General features: G+C 39.2%; 1 protein-coding gene and 1 pseudogene across 6 annotated transcripts in view; one reads left to right on the top strand and one right to left on the bottom strand.

Annotated features, from left to right (window-relative positions):
* The first annotated feature begins 286 nt into the window (after positions 1–286).
* Positions 287–24,042, top strand: part of PTGR2 (prostaglandin reductase 2) — a 28,584-nt gene continuing 4,828 nt past the window's right edge. For 2 of the 5 annotated variants that reach the window (XM_080809625.1, XM_080809628.1), the window contains exons 1-8: positions 877–948; positions 6,409–6,491; positions 8,773–8,888; positions 18,151–18,342; positions 20,551–20,721; positions 21,485–21,694; positions 22,587–22,708; positions 23,795–23,882. In XM_080809625.1, the coding sequence (XP_080665751.1) occupies positions 947–948; positions 6,409–6,491; positions 8,773–8,888; positions 18,151–18,342; positions 20,551–20,721; positions 21,485–21,694; positions 22,587–22,708; positions 23,795–23,882 (984 nt within the window). In that variant the 5' untranslated portion in view covers positions 877–946. Of the gene's footprint in view, positions 786–876; positions 949–6,408; positions 6,492–8,772; positions 8,889–14,865; positions 14,927–18,150; positions 18,343–20,550; positions 20,722–21,484; positions 21,695–22,586; positions 22,709–23,794; positions 23,883–24,042 lie in introns of those variants that run through there. The other 3 variants (XM_080809629.1, XM_080809627.1, XM_080809626.1) reach the window with 3 other exon arrangements.
* On the bottom strand, positions 14,761–17,239 carry LOC308346056 (large ribosomal subunit protein uL22-like; annotated as a pseudogene). The gene is made up of 2 exons: positions 17,189–17,239; positions 14,761–15,290 (listed from the first exon to the last, which is right to left on the bottom strand). The product of its transcript is annotated as a large ribosomal subunit protein uL22-like (transcript).

Raw genomic sequence — 24,042 nt, 5'->3', positions numbered from 1 at the left:
AAGTCCATGTAACGAATTAAATTCCTTCAAGGACAGCTGGACCTGAACTCCACGGTCAAGGCTGAACGATCTGTTCTTTGGGTCCAGGCAATACACCGAGGCCATACGGTCAGCTTATTATGCAGTCTGCCCAGGGGCGCCTGAGTAGCTCAGTTAAGCTCAGGTCATGATTCTCAGGGTGCTAAGATAAGCCGGGCCCAGGCTCCTTGCCTGCCTGAGACCGTCTCTTTCCTTCTGCCCCTCCCCCGCCAACAACAACAAAAACCCACAACACACTTGCCCAGACATGGGAGGATCCTTTAACACTCTGCAGCTTCCCCACCTCTAGAAACGTGGGAACCCAGGAGTCCAGCCTAAACTGTAAAAGCCCGCCCCTGGAGGGGAGGGCGCGGAGGCGAGGAGCGGAGGTCTAGCAGTGCGCCTGCGTACGGGGTTCGGCGGGCTGAGGTCGCGCGGCGCGCCCCTCGCAAGCTCCTCACACCGCGCGAGATTTCCTCCGCAGCGGCGTGGCGGTGAGTGCCGGGGGAGGGGCGGCCCCACAGCTGCGGACCGCGAACCCCGAGCTGGCTGGCGTCTTCCGGGTGTGGGAGGATCTGAGGGCAGGGGTGACCTCCACTTTTTCTCCCGGAGCTGCGGCGACGCTGACGTTATTGCCTAGGTCACTAGGTTAGCGAATGCTGCAAAAGAAAGAGAGGCAGTTTTTTTGTTGTTTTTGTTTTGTTTTGTTTTGTTTTGAACTGTTGGAATTAAGCAGCCTCGAGTGTGGACGTAATTGTGTTTTTAAGGTGCGTCTGGGGCGTTCATTTAGCACATATTTATTGGGCATCTATCATGTGCCAGTCAGAGAGTGAACGTAAATCATTGACACAAATCCCTATCCTCTCGGCGCTCACAGGGGAAGCCAGTTTGAAATTTGGGCTGTGGACGCAGGTTTTTATTCATTTCCATGTGAGTGGTTGGTAGTGGGAGCCGGAGAGGACGGTGAGGTCAGTGGGATGGGCGAAGAGCCAGGCAGGAATCCCCACAGATTAGACTTGGGCAGAAGGAGGAAGCCAAAACACTCAAAAGGTGAGGGAGCGACCAGCCAGCCAGAAAGAGTGAAGGATATCCCAGAGATTTCCACCTTTTACAACAAGGCCGTGGTCAGCAGAGCCGTTTGTGGCACGGTAGTTGAAGGAGATTAGGATAGGGAAGTGTTTCTTTAGAAAGATACTAGGAAGCTCATGATACGGAACTGGGATGTGTTGTGTTTGAGTGTCGGTTCCAGTGTCGGTCGTTACCAGTTGTGCAAACATGGGCAAGTTATTCGACCTGTCTGTTGCTCCCTTTACTCGTCAAGAAAATGGGGGTAAAAGACAGTACCATCCTCATAGAGTTGTTGGGTGGAGGGGTTAAGCGAGACAATGATTATAAAAACTTTAGTCCAGTTCCTGGCACTTCGTAACATTCGGACGACTGGGGGAGAGAAGTCTTTCCTAAGATCCCATGTGATTAGAACCCGGCCAGGTACTCTGTCTACTTAGTTCAGTGCCCTTTTCCTAATACTAGGCTACAACCTAGACGGTCAGATGACACACTCTTTATGACCAGCACGGGAGTGAATCTATCTTTCTTTCTTTTTTTTTTTTTTTTAAAGATTTTATTTATTTGACAGAATACAAGCAGGGAGAGCAGGTGAGGAAGAAGCAGGCTCGGGTCTGAGCAGGGAGCCTGATGTGGGGTGAAAGTGAATTTTTCAGTTGCATTGATCTGGTGTTATTTGGGATAATACTTAACATAATTGGAAACCCACTTAATATCATACCAAACAAACATGGTATGCTTAATGTGAGTCAATCAAGAGTTGAGTGTCCTCCCTACTCCTCTACTAGAGATGAATGTAATCACCAACACTACCTCTCTTTTCAGATCTAGAGCTAGGTATGTCGTATTTTAAGATTTTGATTTTGTAACTAAATCAAGTTCTTTATATTTAAATGTTTGTTGTGCTATCAAAGGATATTGTGCAATATCGTATCTTAGTTAATTTTAGTATTTGATAGTTGAAAACTTTGAAATTTAATACAGAGGGAGAGAAATTTGATAGTGTACTTTTCATGCTGATGAACAGTATTTGGACAAATCTACAGTGTGCATATTTTATTTATTTATTTTTTAAAGATTTTATTTATTAATTTGATAAACAGATCACAAGTAGGCAGAGAGGCAGGCAGAGAGAGAGAGGGGAAGCAGGCTCCCTGCTGAGCAGAGAGCCTGACGTGGGGCTGGATCCCAGGACCCCGGGAGATCATGACCTGAGCTAAAGGCAGAGGTTTAACCCACTGAGCCACCCAGGTGCCCCCAGTGTGCGTATTTTAAAGAAAACATGCACAAAGTAATCAGAGAAGAAGGCAAATATGAAACTTCATTTGGGAAGACTCTGAAAATTATGGTGCTGTTAGTAACCACTTCAGGGCAGTTATCTGTGGATACAGCACCAAATTGGAAAATTTTGTTTTTTAATTTTCCATAATTTATATGTAAGGTGATTCAATGGAAAATTTCCTTTTAAAAATATGTTTAGGGGTGCCTGGGTGGCTCAGTGGGTTAAAGCCTCTGCCTTCGGCTCAGGTCATGGTCCCAGGGTCCTGGGATCGAGCCCCACATCTGGCTCTCTGCTCAGCAGGGAGCCTGCCCGCGCCCCCCCCCCTGCCTACCTGTGATCTCTGTCTGTCAAATAAATAAAAAAATCTTAAAAAAAATATATGTTTAGTCCCACAAGACATTTGGGACTTCTTGACGTCATGAGATAGGATGCACATAGCAGCACCTTTAAAGATTCTTGCCTAAAAACTGAACCTGCATCTAATCAAATCTCTAGATCTAACTACTAGTCAGGGATTGGGGTTAAGGGGTGGATGAGGAAGATAGAAGAATGAGGTAAATGACACATGAGGAAGCTGTCAAAGGGTATTCCATAGACAAAGGAATTAAGCAACAAATGTTTCTTCAACAATCAATGGCATCAAATAAAAGAGGGGAGACTCAAAATGGAGTATGTGGACCTTGAATCCTGTTCTAATGAACCAAGTGTAAAAGGACATATTTGACTGAGTGTTGCTGGAGGGGAGGGAGGTGGAGGGCTGGGGTAACGGGGTGATAGATATTAAGGAGAGCACGTAATAAAATGGGCACTGGGTGTTATATGAGACTGATGAATTATTGACCTCTGTCTCTGAAATCTATAATACATTATATGTTAATTAACTGAATTTAAATTTTAAAAGGGGAATAAACTAAAAAAATAGATTGCCTATAATTGGCAAAACAAAAAAAAAGACTTGTTTGGGACAGGGAATTTGAATATGTACTAGGTATTAGGTAATTTTTTTTTTTTTTAAAGATTTTATTATTTGAGAGAGAGAGGCTATACAAGCAGGGGGAGTGGGAGAGGGAGAGAAGCAAACTCCACATTGAGCAGGGAGCCTGATACGGGGCTCGATCCCAGGACCCTGGGATCATGACCCGAGCAGAGGCTTTAACCCACTGAGCCACCCAGGTGCCCCGGTATTAGATAATGTTAAGGAATTATCTGTATTGCCAGTTCTGTCAGGTTAATGGTATAGTGTTTGTATTTAAAATAATCTGTTACCAGAGATGCAAACAGAGGGACTTTGGCAATAGGATGATGTCTGGAATTTGTTTTAAGGGGAAGCAGGGAAATGCAGTCTTTTAGCAGGGAAACGTGCATGAAAGAGAGAATGGATATTGAGGGCTGCTAACCATTAATGTCACAACCACTGAGATTATAAAAACATACATCACAAAAAGTAAAAAAGCAATGTTCTTTCTTCTGTCTTACTGAATGTTCCTAACATCATTTAGTTAATTGGGAGTAGAATTCCTCTTCCTCTACGAAAGAGTACTTATAGGAGAGTTGGACATCATTATATGGCTGTATATGTAAAAACTCTGGGGGAGATTGTGGGATAATAGTGCATAGAGTGAGGCATGTGAGATCTGGGATGAGAAAAATATATACCAGTCCCAACTCCTTTGCTTACCTGCTGTGTGATCTTGGGTACTAACTGTATCTTTGCTTCCCCGTAAAATGAGAATAATAATACATTTATCTATATAACTTTGTTTTAAAGAATAAGTAATGGAATCTATATGAAAGTTCCGTATAAATTATCTCCATTTAAATATTATGGTAAGCAAGATTTGGGAACTACCCTGTGATGATTATTTAACATACTTTGGAGTATGTATGAATATCAGGTTTATATAGGATACTCCAGTACTTTATAGGGTACAGAGAAAAATGAAGAAATTGAAATATCGTGCAAATTTAGAAACTGGATTAGTGGTAGAGTCATGCATAAACAAAATGACCCAGTGATACAAGGCAAGGGATTATTAAATGTCAAATGGATTTATAGATGGTTGTCAAATGTCTAAGTGTGCTGCTGTATAAAATCTTTTACAATATAAAATATAAAATTAGAAATGTTAAGAGCTAAATATGTTGCAATTGTTATAAAAAATAAGTGGTTGATACAGTTGTTTTCCTTTGGGCTTCTCAATGTTATATACTAAAGATGATAAAATATCTAAGGAGAGAAGACAGAAGTGGTAAATAAGTATATTGATTTTAAGAAAGATAATGTTTGCTTAGTATTTTAGAAGTCAAACAACTTAAACATACAGGATGGAAATGTTTATGTAGTAGTTAAGAGATTGGCTCTGGAATGTCAGGCAGGTTGGGTTTAATCTTAGTTCCACCACCTTAGGAAGGTGCTTAAAGCCTTTAAGGGCCAGTTTCCTCCTGTAAAATGGAGATAATAACACTATTTAATATGATTGTTAGGAGATTAAAAGAGTATATATTTGGGGTGCCTGTGGGCTCAGTCAGTAGAGCATGTGAATTTTTTTTTTAAATATTTTATTTATTTGTCAGAGAGAGAGAGAGAGAGAGAGAGAGAGAGAGAGAGCCGCGCAAGCAGGGGGAGCAGCAGGCCAAGGGAGAAGCAGGATGCCTGCTGAGTAAGAGCTGGATCAGGACCTGAGCCAGAGGCAGACCTGACTGACTAAGCCACCCAAGTGTCCCAAGCCTGTGTGACTCTTGTTCTCCAGGTTAAAGGTCGAGCCCCACGCTAGGTGTGGAGATTACTTAAAATCTTTGAAAAAAGAATATGTACATTAAATATTAAATGAATGTGTGTGTGTGTGTGTGTGTGTGTAGATTTCATAGCACTCACAGTAGTACTTGGCATATAGTATAGTAACATTCGTTAAGGTCAGGGCTTGTTTCCCCCAAGTCATATAGTGCTGGCGCTGGAACCTCATTTTGTTTCTTTCATTAGCTCAAATTGAAAATCCAGAATAAACTGATCCTTTACCTTCTTATTTTGCCATTCTGTATTACAGAATTTCCTGTAAGGTGAGGATTTCAAATCTTTTAATGTTTTACCTTTTTTTTTTTTTTTTTAAAGATTTTACTTATTTATTTGAGAGAAAGAGAATGAGAGAGAGAGAGAGAGAGGGAGAGAGGGAGAGGGAGAGGGAGGGCATGAGAGGGGGAAGATCAGAGGGAGAAGCAGAACTCCCTGCCGATCAGGGAGCCTGGTTCGGGACTTGATCCCAGTACTCCAGGATCATGACCCGAGCCAAAAGCAGTTGCCCAACCAACTGAGCTAACTCAGGCACCCCAGTGTTTTACTTTTTAAAAAAATTTTTGTTCCCACTGAGTCAGCCAAGCACCTCTGATGTTTTACTTCTTCTTTTTTTTTTTTTTTAAGATTTTATTATTTATTTGAGAGAGAGAGAGAGAGAGAGCGCATGAGAGGAGAGAGGTCAGCAGAAGAAGCAGACTCCCTGCCGAGCAGGGAGCCCAATGTGGGACTTGATCCCAGGACTGCAGGATCATGACCTGAACTGAAGGCAGTCGCTTAACCAACTGAGCCACCCAGGCACCCTGATGTTTTACTTCTATTATAAACAAAACTTAATTTCCATTTTAATGAATAAAATAATTTTTGAAAATTTGGTTACATTTCAAGCAGCTAGTGTTTTTATTTTGCTACTAGATCAACTGTTTAGTTTTAGAGGAATGTGTCTTGTTTTCATTTAATCAAGCCACAGTGGGAGGCGTAATCATGATGGTATAAAGATGAATGTGCTTGAATTATGAGGCCAAAAACATTTTGTCTTAGTCTTTTGAACTTGTTCCTATTAGCCAAAAATTCTAATTAGATTTGGTCTTTCTTTATATATTTGCTTTAGGAGGCAAACTCTGACAGGAGATTATATCTTTTCTGGATCCTAAATCCGACTTTTCCTCTCCTTCTTCAGAAACACAAATATGCTCTTTTTAAAAATTGTTAAACATTTTTAGACTTTGTGATTTAAAAACTTTTCTGTTTATAGGAGTTATTTTATAAGAAATCTTCTGAGACCACTGTGCATCGAGGTGATGATTGTACAAAGAGTGGTATTGAATTCCCGACCTGGTATGTATATGTGATGAATGAACAGCTGTGGTCTTTGATAATTATTATTGTTATTTTTAAGATTTATTTTTTTAAAGATTATTTATTTGACAGAGATCACAAGTAGACAAAGAGACAGGCAGAGAAAGGATGGGGAAGCAGGCTCCCCGCTGAGCAGAGAGCCCAATGCAGGGCTGGATCCCAGGACCCTGAGATCATGACCTGAGCTGAAGGCAGAGGCTCAACCCACTGAGCCACCCAGGTGCCCCATTTAAGATTTATTTATTTATGAGAGGAGAGAGCAGGGGGAGGGGCAGAAAGAGAGGGGGAGAGAGAGAGAATCTCAAGCTGACTCCCTGGTGAGTGAGAATCTCAAGGTCAGGTGAATCCCATGACTGAGAGCATGCCCTGAGCTGAAATCCAGAGTGGGACACTGAACTGACTGAGCCACACAGGCACCCCAGTCTTTGATGATTATTAATGAAAATGAAGGAACAAAAAGTAATAGTCGGGCGCCTGGGTGGGTGGCTCAGTCATTAACCCTTGCCTTCAGCTCAGGTCATGATCCCAGCGTCCTGGGATGGAGGACCACATCGGGCTCCCTGCTCAGCAGGAAGCCTGCTTCTCCCTCTCGCTTTTGTCCTGCTTTGTTTCCTCTCTCCCTGTGTCTCTCTGTGTCAAATAAATAAATAAAATCTTAAAAAAAAAAAAGGTAATAATGTGGTAAATTTAAGTTAGGAAGATATTAACCCTACTAGGGATGTTAGAAGAAATTCTAAGCAATGTAATACTCAGTTTTTTTAAAATGTATTTTTTTTAAGATTTTTAAAATTTATTTGACAGAGAGTGAGATCACAAGTAGGCAGAGAGGCAGGCAGAGAGAGAGGGGGAAGCAGGCTCCCCGTCGAGCAGAGAGCCCGATGGGGGGCTCGATCCCAGGACCCTGAGATCATGACCTGAGCCAAAGGCAGAGGCTTAAACCTGAGCCACCCAGGTGCCCTGTAATACTCAATTTTTAAGTGATTACCTATCAAGGCTATTTGTTGAAGAAAAAAAGATATTTTGGAATTATTATATTTAAGAGGTTATATTACAAATATGGATGGCTTTTTTTTTTCTTTGTAGCATACATCGTCGATTCTTAAAATTTGCCTTTCTGTTTTATGTGAAAAGCACTGACATATGTCTGTGCTGACATTTAACCTGAATCATAGAAACTTAGGTGTGGAAATAACCTGGGAGGTTTGGGCGCGTGCTGCTTTGATTTTACTGTTTAGTGTGTGGCCTGGGGAAATCACTTACCTTGTCTGTTTTTTTTCCCCCCACTTACATTTTCTGACTTTAGTTTTAGTAAAGTGAGTTGTTAGATTAAAATATTTACATCTATTCCCACCTTACACATTTGATGATTTAATCAACAGAGAAAGTTTGCCTATGTTAAACATAACTGAATAAGAATACACTTTTAGTGATGGCATTTTTGCCTATAAATTTTTCTTTTCAAACTTCAAATTTTCTAATTTTCAAACTTTATTTATTTATTTTAAAGTTGGCTCCACACCCAGTGTGGAGCTTGAACCCACAGTCTTGAGCTCAATAGTTGCATGCTCCACCAAGTGAGCCAGCCAGGTGCCCCAAGACTTTACTTTTTTAAAAAATTGCATTCATTTAAGTTTCCATTTCTTCTTAAAATGAGGAAGGAATGTTTACCTAAGTATTTATTTTGGCTGATGTGGTGTTTCTGCTACCTTATAAATTTTGAATTTTCATAATTTAAACTGGCTTTGAGTTTTCACTTTTTGAAATCCTATAATTTCAAGACAGATGAAATGATTTATCGGTAATCTTCTTTAAAAAGAAATTTTGAAGTTAGCAATATTCCACAGGAACTTCTTGGGGAAAATTAAGAGGAGTTGAAACTATTTAAAGAGGGTACCTGGGTGGCTCAGTGGGTTAAAGCCTCTGCCTTCAGCTCAGGTCATGATCCCAGAGTCCTGGGTCGAGTCCCACATCGGGCTCTCTGCTCCACGGGGAGCCTGCTTCCTCCTCTCTCTCTGCCTGCCTTCCTCTCTGCCTACTTGTGATCTCTGTCTGTCAAATAAATAAATAAAATCTTAAAAAAAAAAAAAGAAACTATTTAAAGAATTTACACTCTGTTACAGAGAAATTACTAAACAATATAGACTTATTCGTGTCTGTATTAAAAGGGAGTTATCTGAATCCTAGAGTTACCTTCTAAAGAATAATAAATAATTACATGGGAAAGTAATGTTTTGATTTTATATTTTCCATAATATTTTAGGAAAAAATGGTAATCCAGTGGCAGAAAATTTCCGAGTAGAAGAAGTAAATTTATCAGATATCAATGAAGGACAAGTACAAGTGAGAACTCTTTATCTTTCTGTGGATCCTTACATGGTAAGAATCAGGATTTTGTGACTTGGTGAAAATTAATTTTATTTTCATATTTTTCATGTTGCATTTTAATATTATTGTGCAATCCTTATGATTAATAAACATTTAAGCAATTATATCTTGATACCTGGGAATTACAGATTGCCTTTGCTATTCACTAGTGTTCTGAAGGAATGTTGTAGAAGAATGTTTTCATAATAGTAGTACATGTGGTTAATCAGGTTTTCAAATGTCCAGATCACTTCCCAGTAGTAAATAAAGCTTGAAGGTAGTAGATTAAGATTGGAAATTCTCTCAGATTGATTGAGTTTACAATGCAGGCTCTGTATAAGACCTTTATTCTAATTGGTCTCTCTCTCTCTCTCTCTCTTTTTTTTTTTTTTTAAGACTTATTTATATATTTTAGAGCAGTGGGAAGGGGCAGAGGGAGACGGAGAGAGAAATTCAAGCGGATTTGAGATTGAGGCCTGACACAGGGCTCAGTCTCACGACCCTGCCATCACAACCTGAGCAAAAACCGAGTCGGTTGCTTAACCAGCTGCACCGCCCAGGCACCCCTCCAGTTGATCTCATTTTGAAGGAACGACTCATTTTTAGAGAAAGGAGATTTGTTGAAAGATACTGTTTAGGACTACAGCTGAGAAGCCCTCAGGCACATGGACTTAGACTCAATACAGAAATGGTTTTTGCTTCTCCTTTTCCTACACAAACGCTTTTTATTTCATTTTCTTGCCTGATGAGCACCTCCAGTACAGTGTTACATAGAAGTGGTGAGAGTGGAATCTTTATCTCGTTCCTAGATCTGACGGAGAAAGCATTCAGTCTTACCATTAAGTATGATGTGGGATTTGGTAGTTGCCCTTTATCAGGCTGAGGAGATTTCCTCCTGGTACTGATTTGGTTCCTGGTTTGTTGAATGTTTTTATCATAAAGGGATTTTGTTTATTGTGATAAGATACATATAACAAAATATGCCATTTTAACAATTTTCAAATGTATAATACAGCAACATTAGGAACATTCACAATGTTGTGCAGCTACCGCTTTCCATTTCCAGAAATTTTTCATCTTCTAAAACAGAAATTCTGTGCCCATTAAATAATAAAGTCCTCCTTACTCCTTCCCCCCAGAAGCAGTTCTAGATTTTGTCATATGCATTTTCTGCTTCTCTTGAGATGATCTTGGGGATTTTGCTTTTTAATCTATTGAAATGGTTTATTACATTAATTAATTTTTAGATGTTAAATCACTCTTGTATTCTTCGAATAAATGACATTTGTCTCAGATGTATAATTCCTTGATACGTTGTTGGGTTTATTTATTTATTTATTTATTAAAGATTTTACTTACTTATTTGAAAGAGAGAGAGACAGGTAGTGAGAGAGATCACAGGCAAGGAGAAGAGGGAGAAGCAGGTCCTCTGCTGAGCGGGGAGCCTGACTCAGGGCTTGATTCCAGGGCCCTGGGATCATGACCTGAGCCAAAGGCAGACGTTCAACCAACTGAGCCACCCAGGTGCTCCTGGGATTTATTCTTTATTTGAGATTTATTTATTTATTTGAGAGAAAGAGAGTGTGTGTGTGTGTGTGTGTGTGTGTGCGCAGATGGAAGGAGGAGCAGAGGGAGAGGGACAAACAGACTCCATGCTGAGCATGGAGGCCCATGTGGGGCTTGATTTGGGTGACTGAGCTACCTATGTGCCCCAATATGTTATCAGATTTAGTTTGCTACTATTTTGTTGATTTTTTTTTTTTTGCATCCATAAGGTTATGAGACTATATTCATGGTCTCTTGTTTTTTTGTGATGTGTTTGCCTGACTTTGGTATTAGGGTAATTTGGGCCTCAGAATGGGTTGGGAAATGTTCCCTCCTGTTCTTTTTTTTTTTTTTTTAACATTTTTAAAAAAGAGTTTATTTATTTATTTGACAGAGAGAGAGATCACAAGTAGGCAGAGAGGCAGGCAGAGAGAGAGGGAGACACAGGCTCCCCGCCGAGCAAAGAGCCCGATGTGGGACTCCATTCCAGGACCCTGAGATCATGACCCGAGCTGAAGGCAGAGGGCCAACCCACTGAGTTACCCAGGCTCCCTGTTCTTTTTTTTTTTTTAAGATTTTATTTATTTACTTGACAGAGGGGGATCACAAGTAGGCAGAGAGGTAGGCAGGGGTGGGGGGAAGCAGGCTCCCCGCTGAGCAGAGAGCCCAACGTGGGGCTTGATCCCAGGACCCTGCGATCAGGGGCTCGATCCCAGGACCCTGAGATCATGACCTGAGCTGAAGGCAGAGGCTTAACCCACTGAGCCATCCCTGTTCCCTCCTCTTCTATTTTTGGGAGAGTTTGTGAAGAATTGGTATGCTTTAAAAGACTGGTAGAATTCACCAATGAAGCTGTCTGGCCTGGGCTTTTCTTTTTGGAGAGCTTTAAAATTACTAGTTCAGTATCTTCATTTGTTTTAGGCCTACTAGGATTTTCTGTTTCTTCTTGAGTCAGCTTCAGTAGTTTGTGTCTTTCTGGGAATTTGTCCATTTCATCTAAGTTGTGTAATTTATTGGCATACAGTTCTTAGTATTTCCTTATAATCCTTTTATTTCTGAAAGATAGGTAGTAATACCCTTTCTTTCATTCCTTATTTTAGTAATTTAAAGTTTTTTTAAAAAATTTATTTATTTGGGAGAGAGAGAGAGAGAGAATGAGAGAGCGAGAGAGAGAGAGAGAATGAGAGGAGAGAGGTCAGAGGGAGAAGCAGACTCCCTGCCGAGCAGGGAGCCGGATGTGGGACTCGATCCTGGGACTCCAGGATCATGACCTGAGCTGAAGGCAGTTGCCTAACCAACTGAGCCACCCAGGCGCCCCTGATTTTAGTAATTTAAGTCTTGTCTATTTTTTTCTTGGTCAGTTTAGCTAACATTGTCAATTTGTTAATTTTTCGAAGGAACAGCTTTTGGTTTTGCTGATATTCTGCATTTTTTCCTATTGTCTATTTCATTAATCTCTGTCCTTTGTACTAGTTTTACAGCTTGCTTTTATTTATGTAAAATAAGTTAAAAGGAAATCAGGATAGCTTATTCAATAAACTGTTGGATCAGTTGACTGTATACTTTTGGGAAAAAATTACATTTTTAGCTCAAACCTTCACTAGAATAAATTCCAAGAGATATTAAAAAATTAAAGAAAAAAATGAAACTATAAAGGGGTACCTGGATGACTCAGTTATTAAGCATCTAACTCTTGATTTCAGGTCATGTATTGCCTCTGCACTGGGCATAGAACCTGCTTAAGATTCTCTCTCTCCCCCTCTGCTCTCCCCCCACCCCGGCGCATCTTGAACTCTCTAAGAGATAAATGTATATGTCTAGGTTAACAATTGAATGATGTTGGGGAATGAAAGACTTTATAAGAATGACAGTAAACCCAGCTAATATGAAGAAACATGATTGATGAATATGACTATTTTAAAAACACTGTCTTTTGTAAAACATAATAAAATAGCATGTACAAAATCAAAAGATAAATGGCAAACAGAAACATTTGCAATATAAATAGGAAAAAAAGATGATAATGATTGACATGCAGAAAGTTCCTATACATTAGTCTGTGAAAAGTAGAAAGTTGGCCAAAGAAACAAATAGGCAATTTTATAATCTCTTTCTGTATTACTGTTTCTGTACTGTCTGCTTGCCTCCTCCTTTTGGCTTTTATTTTATTTTATTTTTTTAAAGATTTTATTTATTTATTAGAGAGAGAGAGCGCAAGCGAGCGCACAGGTAGACAGAGTGGCAAGCAGAGGCAGAGGGTGAAGCAGGCTCCCCTCCGAGCAAGGAGCCCGATGTGGGACTCCATCCCAGGACGCTGGGATCATGACCTGAGCCAAAGGCTGCTGCTTAACTGACTGAGCCACCCAGGCGTCCCTCCTTTTGGCTTTTAAAGTGCTGTAGTAAAGGATAAAGAAAATCCTGCCTTACCTCTTCTCGGGCTTCATTTACAGTGGATACCCAGTGACAGTGCCATTTTCTGCCAGGAGAGTTGTAGCTTTGGGAAGGCTCCTCTTCTCTCTGATCCAGGAGTACAATTCAGCCTCTTTCAATGACACCAGTCACACTTGATTGTACTAACAGTGGAAAGCAATTTGATGACTTCATTCAAGATTCTTCTCTGGTGTAGGAAGAAATTTTTCTTTGTGGGCTAGGGAAATGAGGTGGTGATTGGTCTAGGATATTCTTTTTTTTTTTTTTTTTTTTTAAGGATTTTATTTATTTATTTGACAGACAGAGATCACAAGTAGGCAGAGAGGCAGGCAGAGAGAGAGGAGGAAGCAGGCTCCCTGCTGAGCAGAGAGCCCGATGCGGGGCTCGATCCCAGGACCCTGGGATCATGACCTGGGCCGAAGGCAGAGGCTTTAACCCACTGAGCCACCCAGGCACCCCTGGTCTAGGATATTCTAAATAGACAAATGTTCAAGTTGATACAGAGGGTTAAATTAGGTCACTGATTTCCCACAGACCTAAAGATGCTCCACCTTTCAGTGGCAGTTAAGACAAGCTCAGTCAAGCTATGGCCCTTGAACTCTAGACTATGCTAAGCAAATCACATGAGGAGAATAATTACCATTTTTCGGGAGAAAAATGACAGTGTGCTATTTAGTACTTAGAGTCAATTCTTGATGATGACTGGCTTGGATTTCTTAAGACTTAAACACTTTAATATATAAGACATAGCTCAGGGCACTAAGGATTATACATGCCCTGATGAACAAAATGGAAAGCGTATCATTGAAGCCCAGGATAATAAGTACAAAGTAAATTAAGAGAAAAAAATTCATCAAAGTAAAGCCAAGGTTCAAGGTTAGAAGGGTTTTAAAAATCAAGCAGAGCAGTCCAAAAGGAATAGTTGAAAACAAGCAGAGAGGATGTGTTTTTCACAGTATTCTTTAAGTTGGAACAAACTTCCTATTCAGCAGAATTCCCTCTGAGAGTCTTAAAGTGAGAGAAATTTATGACCCAATGCTTTTTTTTTTTAAAGATTTTATTTATTTACTTGACAGAGATCACAAGCAGGCAGAGAGGCAGACGGCGGGGGGGGGGGGTGTGGGGGGGGTGGGAAGCAGGCTCCCCGCTGAGCAGAGAACCCGATGCAGGGCTCGATCCCAGGACCGGGGGATCATGACCTGAGCCAAAAGCAGAGGCTTTAACCCACTGAGCCACCCAGGCGCCCCTGACCCAACGATTTTAGGAGAGAAGATGAAACACCTAGGATTATAACATGGATTAAGTTCATGACCTCCACTTCTGAATACCCCAACCTCAAAACAACAAAAACAGAAAATCTCTGTTTCCTCCAGGGAAGTACATAGCTTCTCCATCCACTCATTTCTTGCTACAAAACTGAGTTTTTCTTGAGAATTTTGTCTCTTCATTCTCAGGCAATCTCAAATCCTGCGGGTCCTACTTCTAAGTACATCTCAGTTCAGTCCACTTCTCCATAAACTCCAAGGACATCTCTTTAGTCCAGATCACCATTGTTTCTCTCCCAGTGGGGTGTCCTTGCATACACTCCCCCTTACATGGTCTTTCACACTGCAGCCAGAATGATTTTTTACAATAGTAACTAATCATGTCACGTTTATGTTTAATGGCTTTCCTTTAGTCTTGAGATAAAGACTAACTTTCTGGACGTGGTCTAAGATGCTTCATAGTCTGGTCCCTGTTTGCCTGCCCAGCCTTACCATCCCCTACTTCACTTCATCCCCTTGTACCCTGGCCACACTGGGCTTCTTACTTGTGTAACAACATACCAGTGGCCCTTTTTGCTTAAGCCTTACATTCATGTTTCTCCTTTTCTGTATTTTTTTTAATTTGCAATTATTCTGTGCAGAATTTACTCCTGGGCCGTAAGTTTTTGTTTTCTTCAGTTTCTTCTGGGATATCTTTTTCTTCTGTGCAACCTCCTCTTCTGGTTTAGGGACAGTTTGCTCTTTTTCAGGAGGGATCGTCTCAATGTGGAAGGGAGAGCTCATGTGTGGGTTCATCTCACCAGGAGTCCTGTAAGTTCTATGCTGCATCTTGGGGGCTTTGCTCACCTGGTTGGGCTCAATGAGAGAATTGACATCTAAACCCTTACGTGCAGCATTACTCTCTGCATTGTTAAGCATGTGTAGTAAAAATGGCACCACTCTTCTTGGGCCACCGACCCTGTGTCCAGCCCCACTCTGTAGCACACAGAGTGACACACCTACCAGCTCCACCATTGTAGCGACAGAATGGCATACACGGCTTCAGCAAAGTGACATCTTTTGGATACTTGGTGGCTTTTCAGATATGCATACGCTTGATGGCCTGGGTGGTTTCATGTGTGTTCTTAAAGTGAACACAGAGATTTGAACCTCTTGATTTGCATGATTTTGTAGCCTAACTCTTACACACCAAGCTAATATTTTCCCTGGCCCAAATCCCCAAAGGGTCAGGTGCCAGACAACTAGGGACCAGCCCTATAATCAGAGCCCACAGAAATTTTCCAACTGTCTAATCCTAAACTTACTCAAGTTTGTCCAGTCTGTCTTGCCTGTTTCTTCCCCCTGAAACCATAGTAAAGACTCTGGGCCACTTAAAAAAAACAAAAACAAACAAAAAAACCCCTGGGCCATCCTGTCCTGTTGCTGCCTTTTCTTCCTCATTAACTCTAGTGCTTCCCCGAGTGGCCCTGTGTGGTATGGTGTGCTCCTCCTCTTGGGAATTATAAGTGATAAACTCTTCCTTCAAGGCAGTTGGCCCCATGTCTGTTGTTTGACTGTACCTGACTAAAAATCCCGAGTACAAATTAAAACAAGCCTACGTACATATTCTCCCTCTGTCTTCCTCTCTCCCTGGCCAACTCCTGTTACTCCCTCAAGCCTGCATTGAAAGGATTTGCTTTGGTAAATTACCTTGAACCCTCGGCCTAGTCCTCTCTCTGTTACATTTTCTCATTTATCCTAGTTGTAATGAAGAATTACTGGGGTAGTTATTAGATGTCTGTCTTTCCTCCTTTTTAAAAAAAGTTTATTTATTTTATTTTATTTAAAATATTTAAAATATTAAAATATTTATTTAAAATATTAAAATATTTTAAATATTTTATTTATTTATTAAAAATATTTTATTTATTTATTTGTCAGGGAGAGAGAGAGAGAGAGAGCGCACAAGCAGGGGGAGCAGCAGGCAGAGGGAGAAGCAGGCTCCCGGCTGCGCAAGGAGCCCAGTGTGGGACTTGATCCCAAGACCCTGGGTTCATGACCTGAGGTGAAGGTAGATGCTTAACCAACTGAGCCTCCCAGGCATCGCAATGTCTGTCTTTCCTAATAAAGAGTAAACTTATGGAGACAGAGCTCTTATTTATCACTATATCTCCAGTCACTAGCATGGTGTTAATATTAAGTACTAATGAAGGAGGGAAGAAAATCATCTTGGTTGCTTTTACTAGACATTGTTCTTAAAATATAAATATATATATATATATATATATATATATTCAAGTTCATAACTAATTTTATTTTTTTTATTTTTATTTTTTTAAAAGATTTTATGTATTTATTTATTTGACAGACAGAGATCACAAGTAGGCAGAGAGGCAGGTAGAGAGAGAGAGGAGGGGAAGCAGGCTCCCCGCGGAGCAGAGAGCCCAATGCGGGACTTGATCCCAGGACCCCGAGATCGTGACCTGAGCCGAAGGCAGAGGCTTTAACCCACTGAGCCACCCAGATGACCCTCAAGTTCATAACTCATTTTAATCACCAGTGTACACAGTATTAAATGGTTGTATTTAATGTATATATACTACTTTGATTTGATATTTAAGTGACTTTATATCCATACTTAGATATGAAAAACCAGTCCAAATATCATTATTTTGGTGGTTATATAATCTTCTATTGTGTTGACATCATTTGCAAGAATTACTTGCTCCTATTTTCTCTGTTAGCCTCTTTCTCTGTTTAGCCTCTTTTAAGAGGTCCTCGGGGGACACCTGGCTGGCTCAGTTAGTAAAGCATGTGATTCTTGATCTTGGGGTTGTTAGTTTGAGCCCCACATTGGGTATAGAGATTACTTTAAAAAATAAAAGCAAAAAAAAACCCCGAAAAACAAATTACCTTAAAAAAGGAGAGAAAGAAGGTCATGTCCTTGGTCTGGCAGTATTCAGTGGCTGTTGCATTTGCTTTCTATGAATACTTGGGATGGGGACACTAGCAGAAGTGTAGTAAGTATATTGTCATAGAAGTTTCTGCCTCAATTCCCCGTTTGGTCCTTTTCCCTGGTGAATTGAACTATACCACATGAGGCGCCTTAATGAGGTACCCATCTATCTTTTCAATCTCCCACATTGCCTCTACACCTTGGCCTTCATGAGTGGGCAAGAGTGAGCCACAGAGAAGAAGAGAGTCTTAACTGCTTCTCAGAGATATCTTTAGCTCTAGTCCTGTGGAAAGGTGGGTGCTTCTGTGACATTTTGTCTTTGTAGAATAAAGAGAACATCTACCTGAGGTTAGGTGGTATGGTGTAATGCTTGGTCTGAACTTGTAATGAACAACCGTGTAAAAATTGTTTCGTTTCTTTTTGGGTTATTTCCATGGAGGAAGCAGAATCGCTAGGTCAGTAGAAATGAGTAGTAATATGGTCTATATGTTGCTGGTTTTGTTTTCTAGAAAAAATGTAAAGTTTTATAATAGCAACATGTAAGTGTATGTAATTTGCCACAATCCATTGAAAGCACTGATGCAGTATTTTGTATTATGTTTGCTAGTGTAATGTAATAGTACCTACTTAATTGTTTAAACATTTTAACAGCTTTGTTGAAGTATAATTCATCTGTCATACAGTTTATACATTTAAAGTGTACAATTCAGGGGCATCTGCCTGGCTCAGTCAGAAGAGCATGCAATTCTTGATCTGAGGGTCATGAGTTCAAGTCCCACGATGGGTGTCGAGATTACTAAAAATAAGTAAATAAGTAAATAAACTTAAAAAAAAAGTGTACTATTCAGTGGTTTTTAGTCTGTTCACAAAGTTGTGGACCTTTCTAATTATACTTCTTTACTGATTAGAGAGGGGATACATCCCTTTTTCAGGATAAAAAATAACTGAAAGAAAGATAGAATTTAAGATAAGTATAATTTGTTTGACTAAGACTTAATTTGACATTACTGACTATATACCTTTCTTTTAGTCATGAGGTAGATTAATAAACTGGCCGGTATTGCCAGGCAGAATTACTGTAATCATTTTTCCCTTTTAGCGTTGCAGAATGAATGAAGACACTGGTACTGATTACATAAGACCTTGGGAGCTGTCCCAAGTGGTTGATGGTGGAGGTATTGGGATTGTCGAAGAAAGCAAACACATTAATTTTACCAAAGGCGATTTTGTGACTTCCTTTTATTGGCCCTGGCAAACCAAGGTTATTCTGGATGGAAATAGCCTAGAAAAGGTGATGTATAATATGCAGTATTTGGATCATCTCCCCCCTGCCTCCATCCCGTTTAATTTTTACTTTGAGCATTTGGCATTCAGTTTGTTATCAGGGAAAAATAATAAAAGCATATGTTTTCTTTTAGATAGCTTCCAAAATGTGGAAAACCTTTGTTTCTTTTCCACTGTTGGCCATAACTATATGACAGTTCTTAGATTATTAGCAGATGGTGGTGTTTTCTGTATTTTATTTCTAGATTTTGCAACTATAAAATAAAACCTGAATTATAAGCATCAAAAAATATTTTATGCCAAGAACCAGCAGGCCCCTTAGAGTTGTGTGCTTTAAAGTTTCCTGAGAAATTGCCATTTAACTTAAGAAGTGCATTTGGTTTGTTCTTGAAATGACTTTTTCTATCAAAGTCCTGAGTTCAGTCTCTGCTCTTACTTGAATCATGCGAAATTACCAATATTTGTCTGTTTTTCCCTATGAAACCTGGAAGCTTCATGTAATTCAACCTAATATATGTCATCAGGGAAGTTAGTTCATGCCTCTGGCCCTTAGCTTCTGCATGTGGAAGAAGAAAATAGTGTAGCTCTCTCACAGATGAGTGTGGACATTAAATGCTATGAGAAATATGACTAGGACTTTCTTAAAAGTTTTATACAATTTTAGTACTTTTTTTAAAGAGATTTTTTAATTTTTAAATTTGAGAGAGGGAGAGCACAAGCGGGGCAGGTAGGGGCACAGGGAGAGGGAAAAGGAGAAGCAGGGAGTCTGCTTTCTAAGTATCGCTGACTTTCACATCTCAATTACCTTTATGTATACAGTAGATTTAACTGGTAGTTGTTTAAGACTGCTGAATACAAACTTCCATTTTATTTGTTTATGACAAATCAAATCAAAATCAAAGTACAAATCAAATAAGGTAGCGAATCTTAATTATTTTTGGTGGATAATTAAATTTTTACTGAAGTTATTCAATTCCTTAAAATATTATTATAAAATTTTTATGGTAGGGAGTCTTTCCATATCATTTCTTTTTATCCAATTCCCCCTAACTTTACAGATAAGAAAATAGACAGAGAGAATGTAGAAGTATAATTAATTATTGATAGGGCCTGGTAAACATATAAACATAAAATGCTAAAAAGTTGAGTCCTCATTTTATTTTGTAATTAAACTAAAAGAAATTATATTTTATGGTACATTTTAAGCATCAACAATGAGAACTCTTGGGGTTTGAGCTGATTTTTTTTTTTAAGATTTTATTTACTCATTCATTCATTCATTCATTCTCAGAGGTTTTAAAACCTTCCAATTCTGCCTAATGTTTTCCCCTTAAATATTTCTTCTCTAATTTTTATATACTTGGGGCACTGATGAGAAAGAATGCTTAGTGTCTTTCATGTGGGAATTCCTTAAAGTTTTTGTTTGTTTGTTTTTCTATAAAGAGAAGTAATATTCATTTCTTTTTTACTTTGTACAAGTAAATTATAGAATTTTAGCAAGACTGAAGAATGGCTTACTGTTCTAGAAACCATATTGGGTTGTTTATTAGTCTGCTTGGAATGCCATTACAAAATACCATAGACTGGGTGGCTTAAACGACAGAAATTTATTTTCTCACAGTTCTGGAGGCTAAAAGTCTGAGATCTAGGTGCTGGAAAATTTGGTTTATAGTGAAGCCTCTCTTCCTGGCTTGCAGTTGGCTGCCTTTTTGCTGTATCCTCACAGGGCATTCAACCTTTCATTTGTGCACATGCAGAGAAAGAGCTCTAGTGTCTCTTCCTTACTCTTACTAGGAAACAAGTCCTTTTGGATTAGGGTCGCTTCCTTAGGACCTTACTTAACTTTAATTATCTCCCTAAAGGTCCTGTCTCCAAATATAGTTACATTAAGGGTTAGGTCATCAACATAAGAATCTGGGGGGACACAACAGTCCATAACAGGTTGTCTCTACATTGTTGACTTAAAACAGGAATTCCTAGTATATTTTTTTTTAAAGATTTTTTTCTTTTATTTGACAGACAGAGATCACAAGTAGGCAGAGAGGCAGGCAGAGAGAGAGAAGGAAGCAGGCTCCCTGCTGAGCAGAGAGCCCGATGCGGGGTTCGATCCCAGGACCCCAGGATCACGACCCGAGCCGAAGGCAGAGGCTTTAACCCACTGAGCCACCCAGGCGCCCCCTAATATTATTTTTTAAAGTTATATGTTTTATTTTAGGTGGACCCACAACTTGTGGACGGACACCTTTCATACTTTCTTGGAGCTATAGGTATGCCTGGTTTGACTTCCTTGATTGGGATACAGGAGAAAGGTCACATAACTGCTGGATCTAATCAGACAATGGTAGTTAGTGGAGCTGCTGGTGCTTGTGGATCCTTGGCCGGGCAGGTAAAATTTCCGAGAATTAATTTGATTTTCTAAAATAAGTGGTCATAATCAAACTTCTGGATACATGTATATAGTTTAAAATATAAAATTGAACAAATTTATAATATCCATTTTACACATTTTGGGTAGAAATGATGTTATTACATGCTTAGACTCTCTTCATAACAACATGAAAAATGTTGATTTTTGTATCTTGTTCTCTATTAACCGAAAACAGACATGGTAAATTCTAGAGCATTGCTTTAATCAATATGAGGAAGAAGCTCATAGAGTACCTATCTGGAATTTATGAATTAAAAGGCAAACTCATATTTTTGAAAAGAATCTTCAAATTAGAGAGCACTTACTGGGTTCTAGAAATATAATAAGGATTATGATAGAATTTTTAAGTAAATTTATGTTTTATTTATTTATGTTTTATGAATAACAGCCTTTATGGTGTGAAAACCATTGAAACAAAACATTTTATCATAGTAGTGATTTTAATTCCTCAGAGTCTATTTCTTTTATGAAATCAGCTTTGAATTGTGTGATTGTAACATTAAAACTAAGTCTAATGTTAGTCAATCTTCATTTTTTTAGGAATGGCCTTATATCTGGTCTCAATTCTTTTGGTTTCAAATTCCTTTAAGCCAGCAGCTCTGTAATCAAACCTAGTTGTGATGAATACTCTCATATACTTGTCATATCTTGTATGGTTTCACATTTTTACACTTAGATGTGGTAACAGAAAATTGTTTAATTTTTAAAATTTCCCCCTTAGATTGGCCATTTGATGGGCTGTTCCAGAGTGGTGGGAATTTGTGGAACACAGGAGAAGTGCCTCTTTCTGACCTCAGAACTAGGCTTTGATGCTGCAGTTAATTATAAAAAGGGGAATGTCGCAGAACAGCTCCGTGAATTATGCCCAGCTGGAGTGGATGTTTACTTTGACAATGTTGGTGGTGACATCAGTGATACAGTGATAAGTCAGGTTGTGTGCCGATTTGTTTGTTATAAATTTGAATACTATATTTTATTTGATGTACTATCTTTTTACCTGATATCGAGAAAAAAAACTCTATAAAATTTTAGGGTTTATTGTGAGAAATAGTGTGATGGTCAGTATTGTAATTAAATGACCAAAAAGCTTGCTACAGCTACTTCCATTTGCTTGCAGATTTGCACATGAGTATCAGTTTCAGTTCTTTGCTAGCAATATTATATTTTTCACCTGCAATTTATTTTTGTCAAGAATTAGTTGTAGGGATGCCTGGCTGGCTTGGTTGGTCAGGCATGCAACTCTTGATCTCAGGGTGTGAGTTCTAGCCCCATCTTGGATATAGAGATTACTTAAAAATAAATCACATTTGTATTGTTCAAATGATGAACAATACAATAACTCCCTATCAGTTAACTCACAGCCATGGCCTTTGACTTTGGGTAGGGAAAGGATTTTCATAGATTACAGGTATTTATATATTTTATCGACAATGTTATAAAATATGAACATTAGCTGTTAATACCACATTGTCTTTTACTGTATGTAAAATTATGTGCAGTTGAGGTTAATTATTTAAATCCAAGGAAATTCTTTACTGCTACTACTAATAGTAGCAACAACAATGGCGACACAAGTGTAATTCTTTTGCACATTACCAAACTCTCATTTACGTCTATGTTCCTTTGGAGGGGACTTGTTTCCTAGCTAATTAAAACTCTTAAATACATATCAGGCGTAAATCTTCAAAGCTTCAAATTAATTGGCACCAAATGATTAAATACAATAATCAAGGAGGCATTCATGGCATTGAAGTAGCCATAAAATCAATAAACATAGCAAAGGCATGTATCTTAGGGTATAATCACCAGTTTTCTCTGAACAGATGAATCAGAACAGCCATATCATCCTGTGCGGTCAAATTTCTCAGTACAACAAAGATGTGCCTTATCCTCCTCCACTACCCCCTGCTGTAGAAGCAATCCAAAAAGAAAGAAACATCACAAGGTATGGTCTCCCCTTTTCCCCTTATTACCAGATTCATGAGTTTAAAGATCATAGACGTATATGGAATGCATTGTTCTTCATATATAACTTTTCCTTATTTTTAAAAAAGATTTGTGTATTTTAGAGAGTGAGAAAGCATGCTTGTGCACATGGGGGGAGGGGCAGAGGGAGGAAGGGGAGAGAAGCAGACTTCCTGCTGAGCATGGAGCACAATGCAGGGTTTGATCTCATGACCCTGAGATGATGACCTGAGTCTAAATCAGCAGACACTCAACCATTTGAGCCACCTAAGTGCCCCTATTTTTCTTATTAAATAAAGCTTGAAAATATACGTTTTAAGCCAGTTCAATATTTAGGTTTTTGCGAAGTAGCTCCCTAGCAGAAAACTTACTTTCTTTTCTTTTTTTTTTTTTTTGGCATAAAACTTTCTAAAAAATGCATCTGTTCTATCAATCTTTTGCAAGTCTTTTTTTCCCAAGTGATAGAAACTCAACTCACATTGGCTTCAGTGCAAAGGAAATTTATTGGCTCATGTTTCTGAGAAGTCCGGTATTAGCACTGACTTAGATTTGGCTGGATAAAAGGTTGGCGTGGTGGCATCACCACTCAGTTTTTCTCTACCTCTGGGCTGTGCTTTATTTTGGGGTGGCTCTGTTCCCTCACAGGCTCCCTTGCAGCACAGCAAGATGATGACTGTTACCTCTAGTCCTATACTGGTTAGTAACCCAAGCAAAAAGAGAACAGCTCTCTCCCGTTTTGTTAAGTCCCAAAGCTGATACTTACTGGCTCAGACTGGCCTGGCCAGGAGGGTGGTCACAGGAGGGTGGGGAAAGGATATTACCCACAAAGTAAAATCACAGTGCTAATTACCAAACAGAGTTCTGGATGCCGGCCAGACAATAGAAGTCCACTATACTTACACCTGTAACTACACCAAAAATAACAAAACTGTATCTGACCAGACTCTGTGTGAATAAGTCCAAATGTTTGAAAGATTAACAGATATTAAAGTTCTGGAATGGTTTGGTGTTGGATTATTTCACCCTCTATAATTTCTGATCATTATCCTTTTCTTCTCCACTACAGAGAAAGATTTCTGGTGTTGAACTATAAGGACAAATTTGAGTCTGGCATTCTACAGCTGAGTCAGTGGTATAAAGAAGGAAAACTAAAGGTAGAACTTGCTTCTGTTCTTTATCGCTATCATTTGTCTGCTACTTAAGATACCTTTTTTTTAAAAAAATTAATTAATTAATTTTTTTAAAAGATTTTATTTATTTATTTGACAGAGAGAGAGATCACAAGTAGGCAGAGAGGCAGGCATAGAGAGAGGG

This window comes from Martes martes (assembly GCF_963455335.1).
Source record: "Martes martes genome assembly, chromosome: 7".
NCBI classification, from domain to species: Eukaryota; Metazoa; Chordata; class Mammalia; order Carnivora; family Mustelidae; genus Martes; species Martes martes.
The sequence above is the reverse complement of the archived record's forward strand: the minus strand, read 5'-3'. Positions and strand labels throughout refer to the sequence as shown.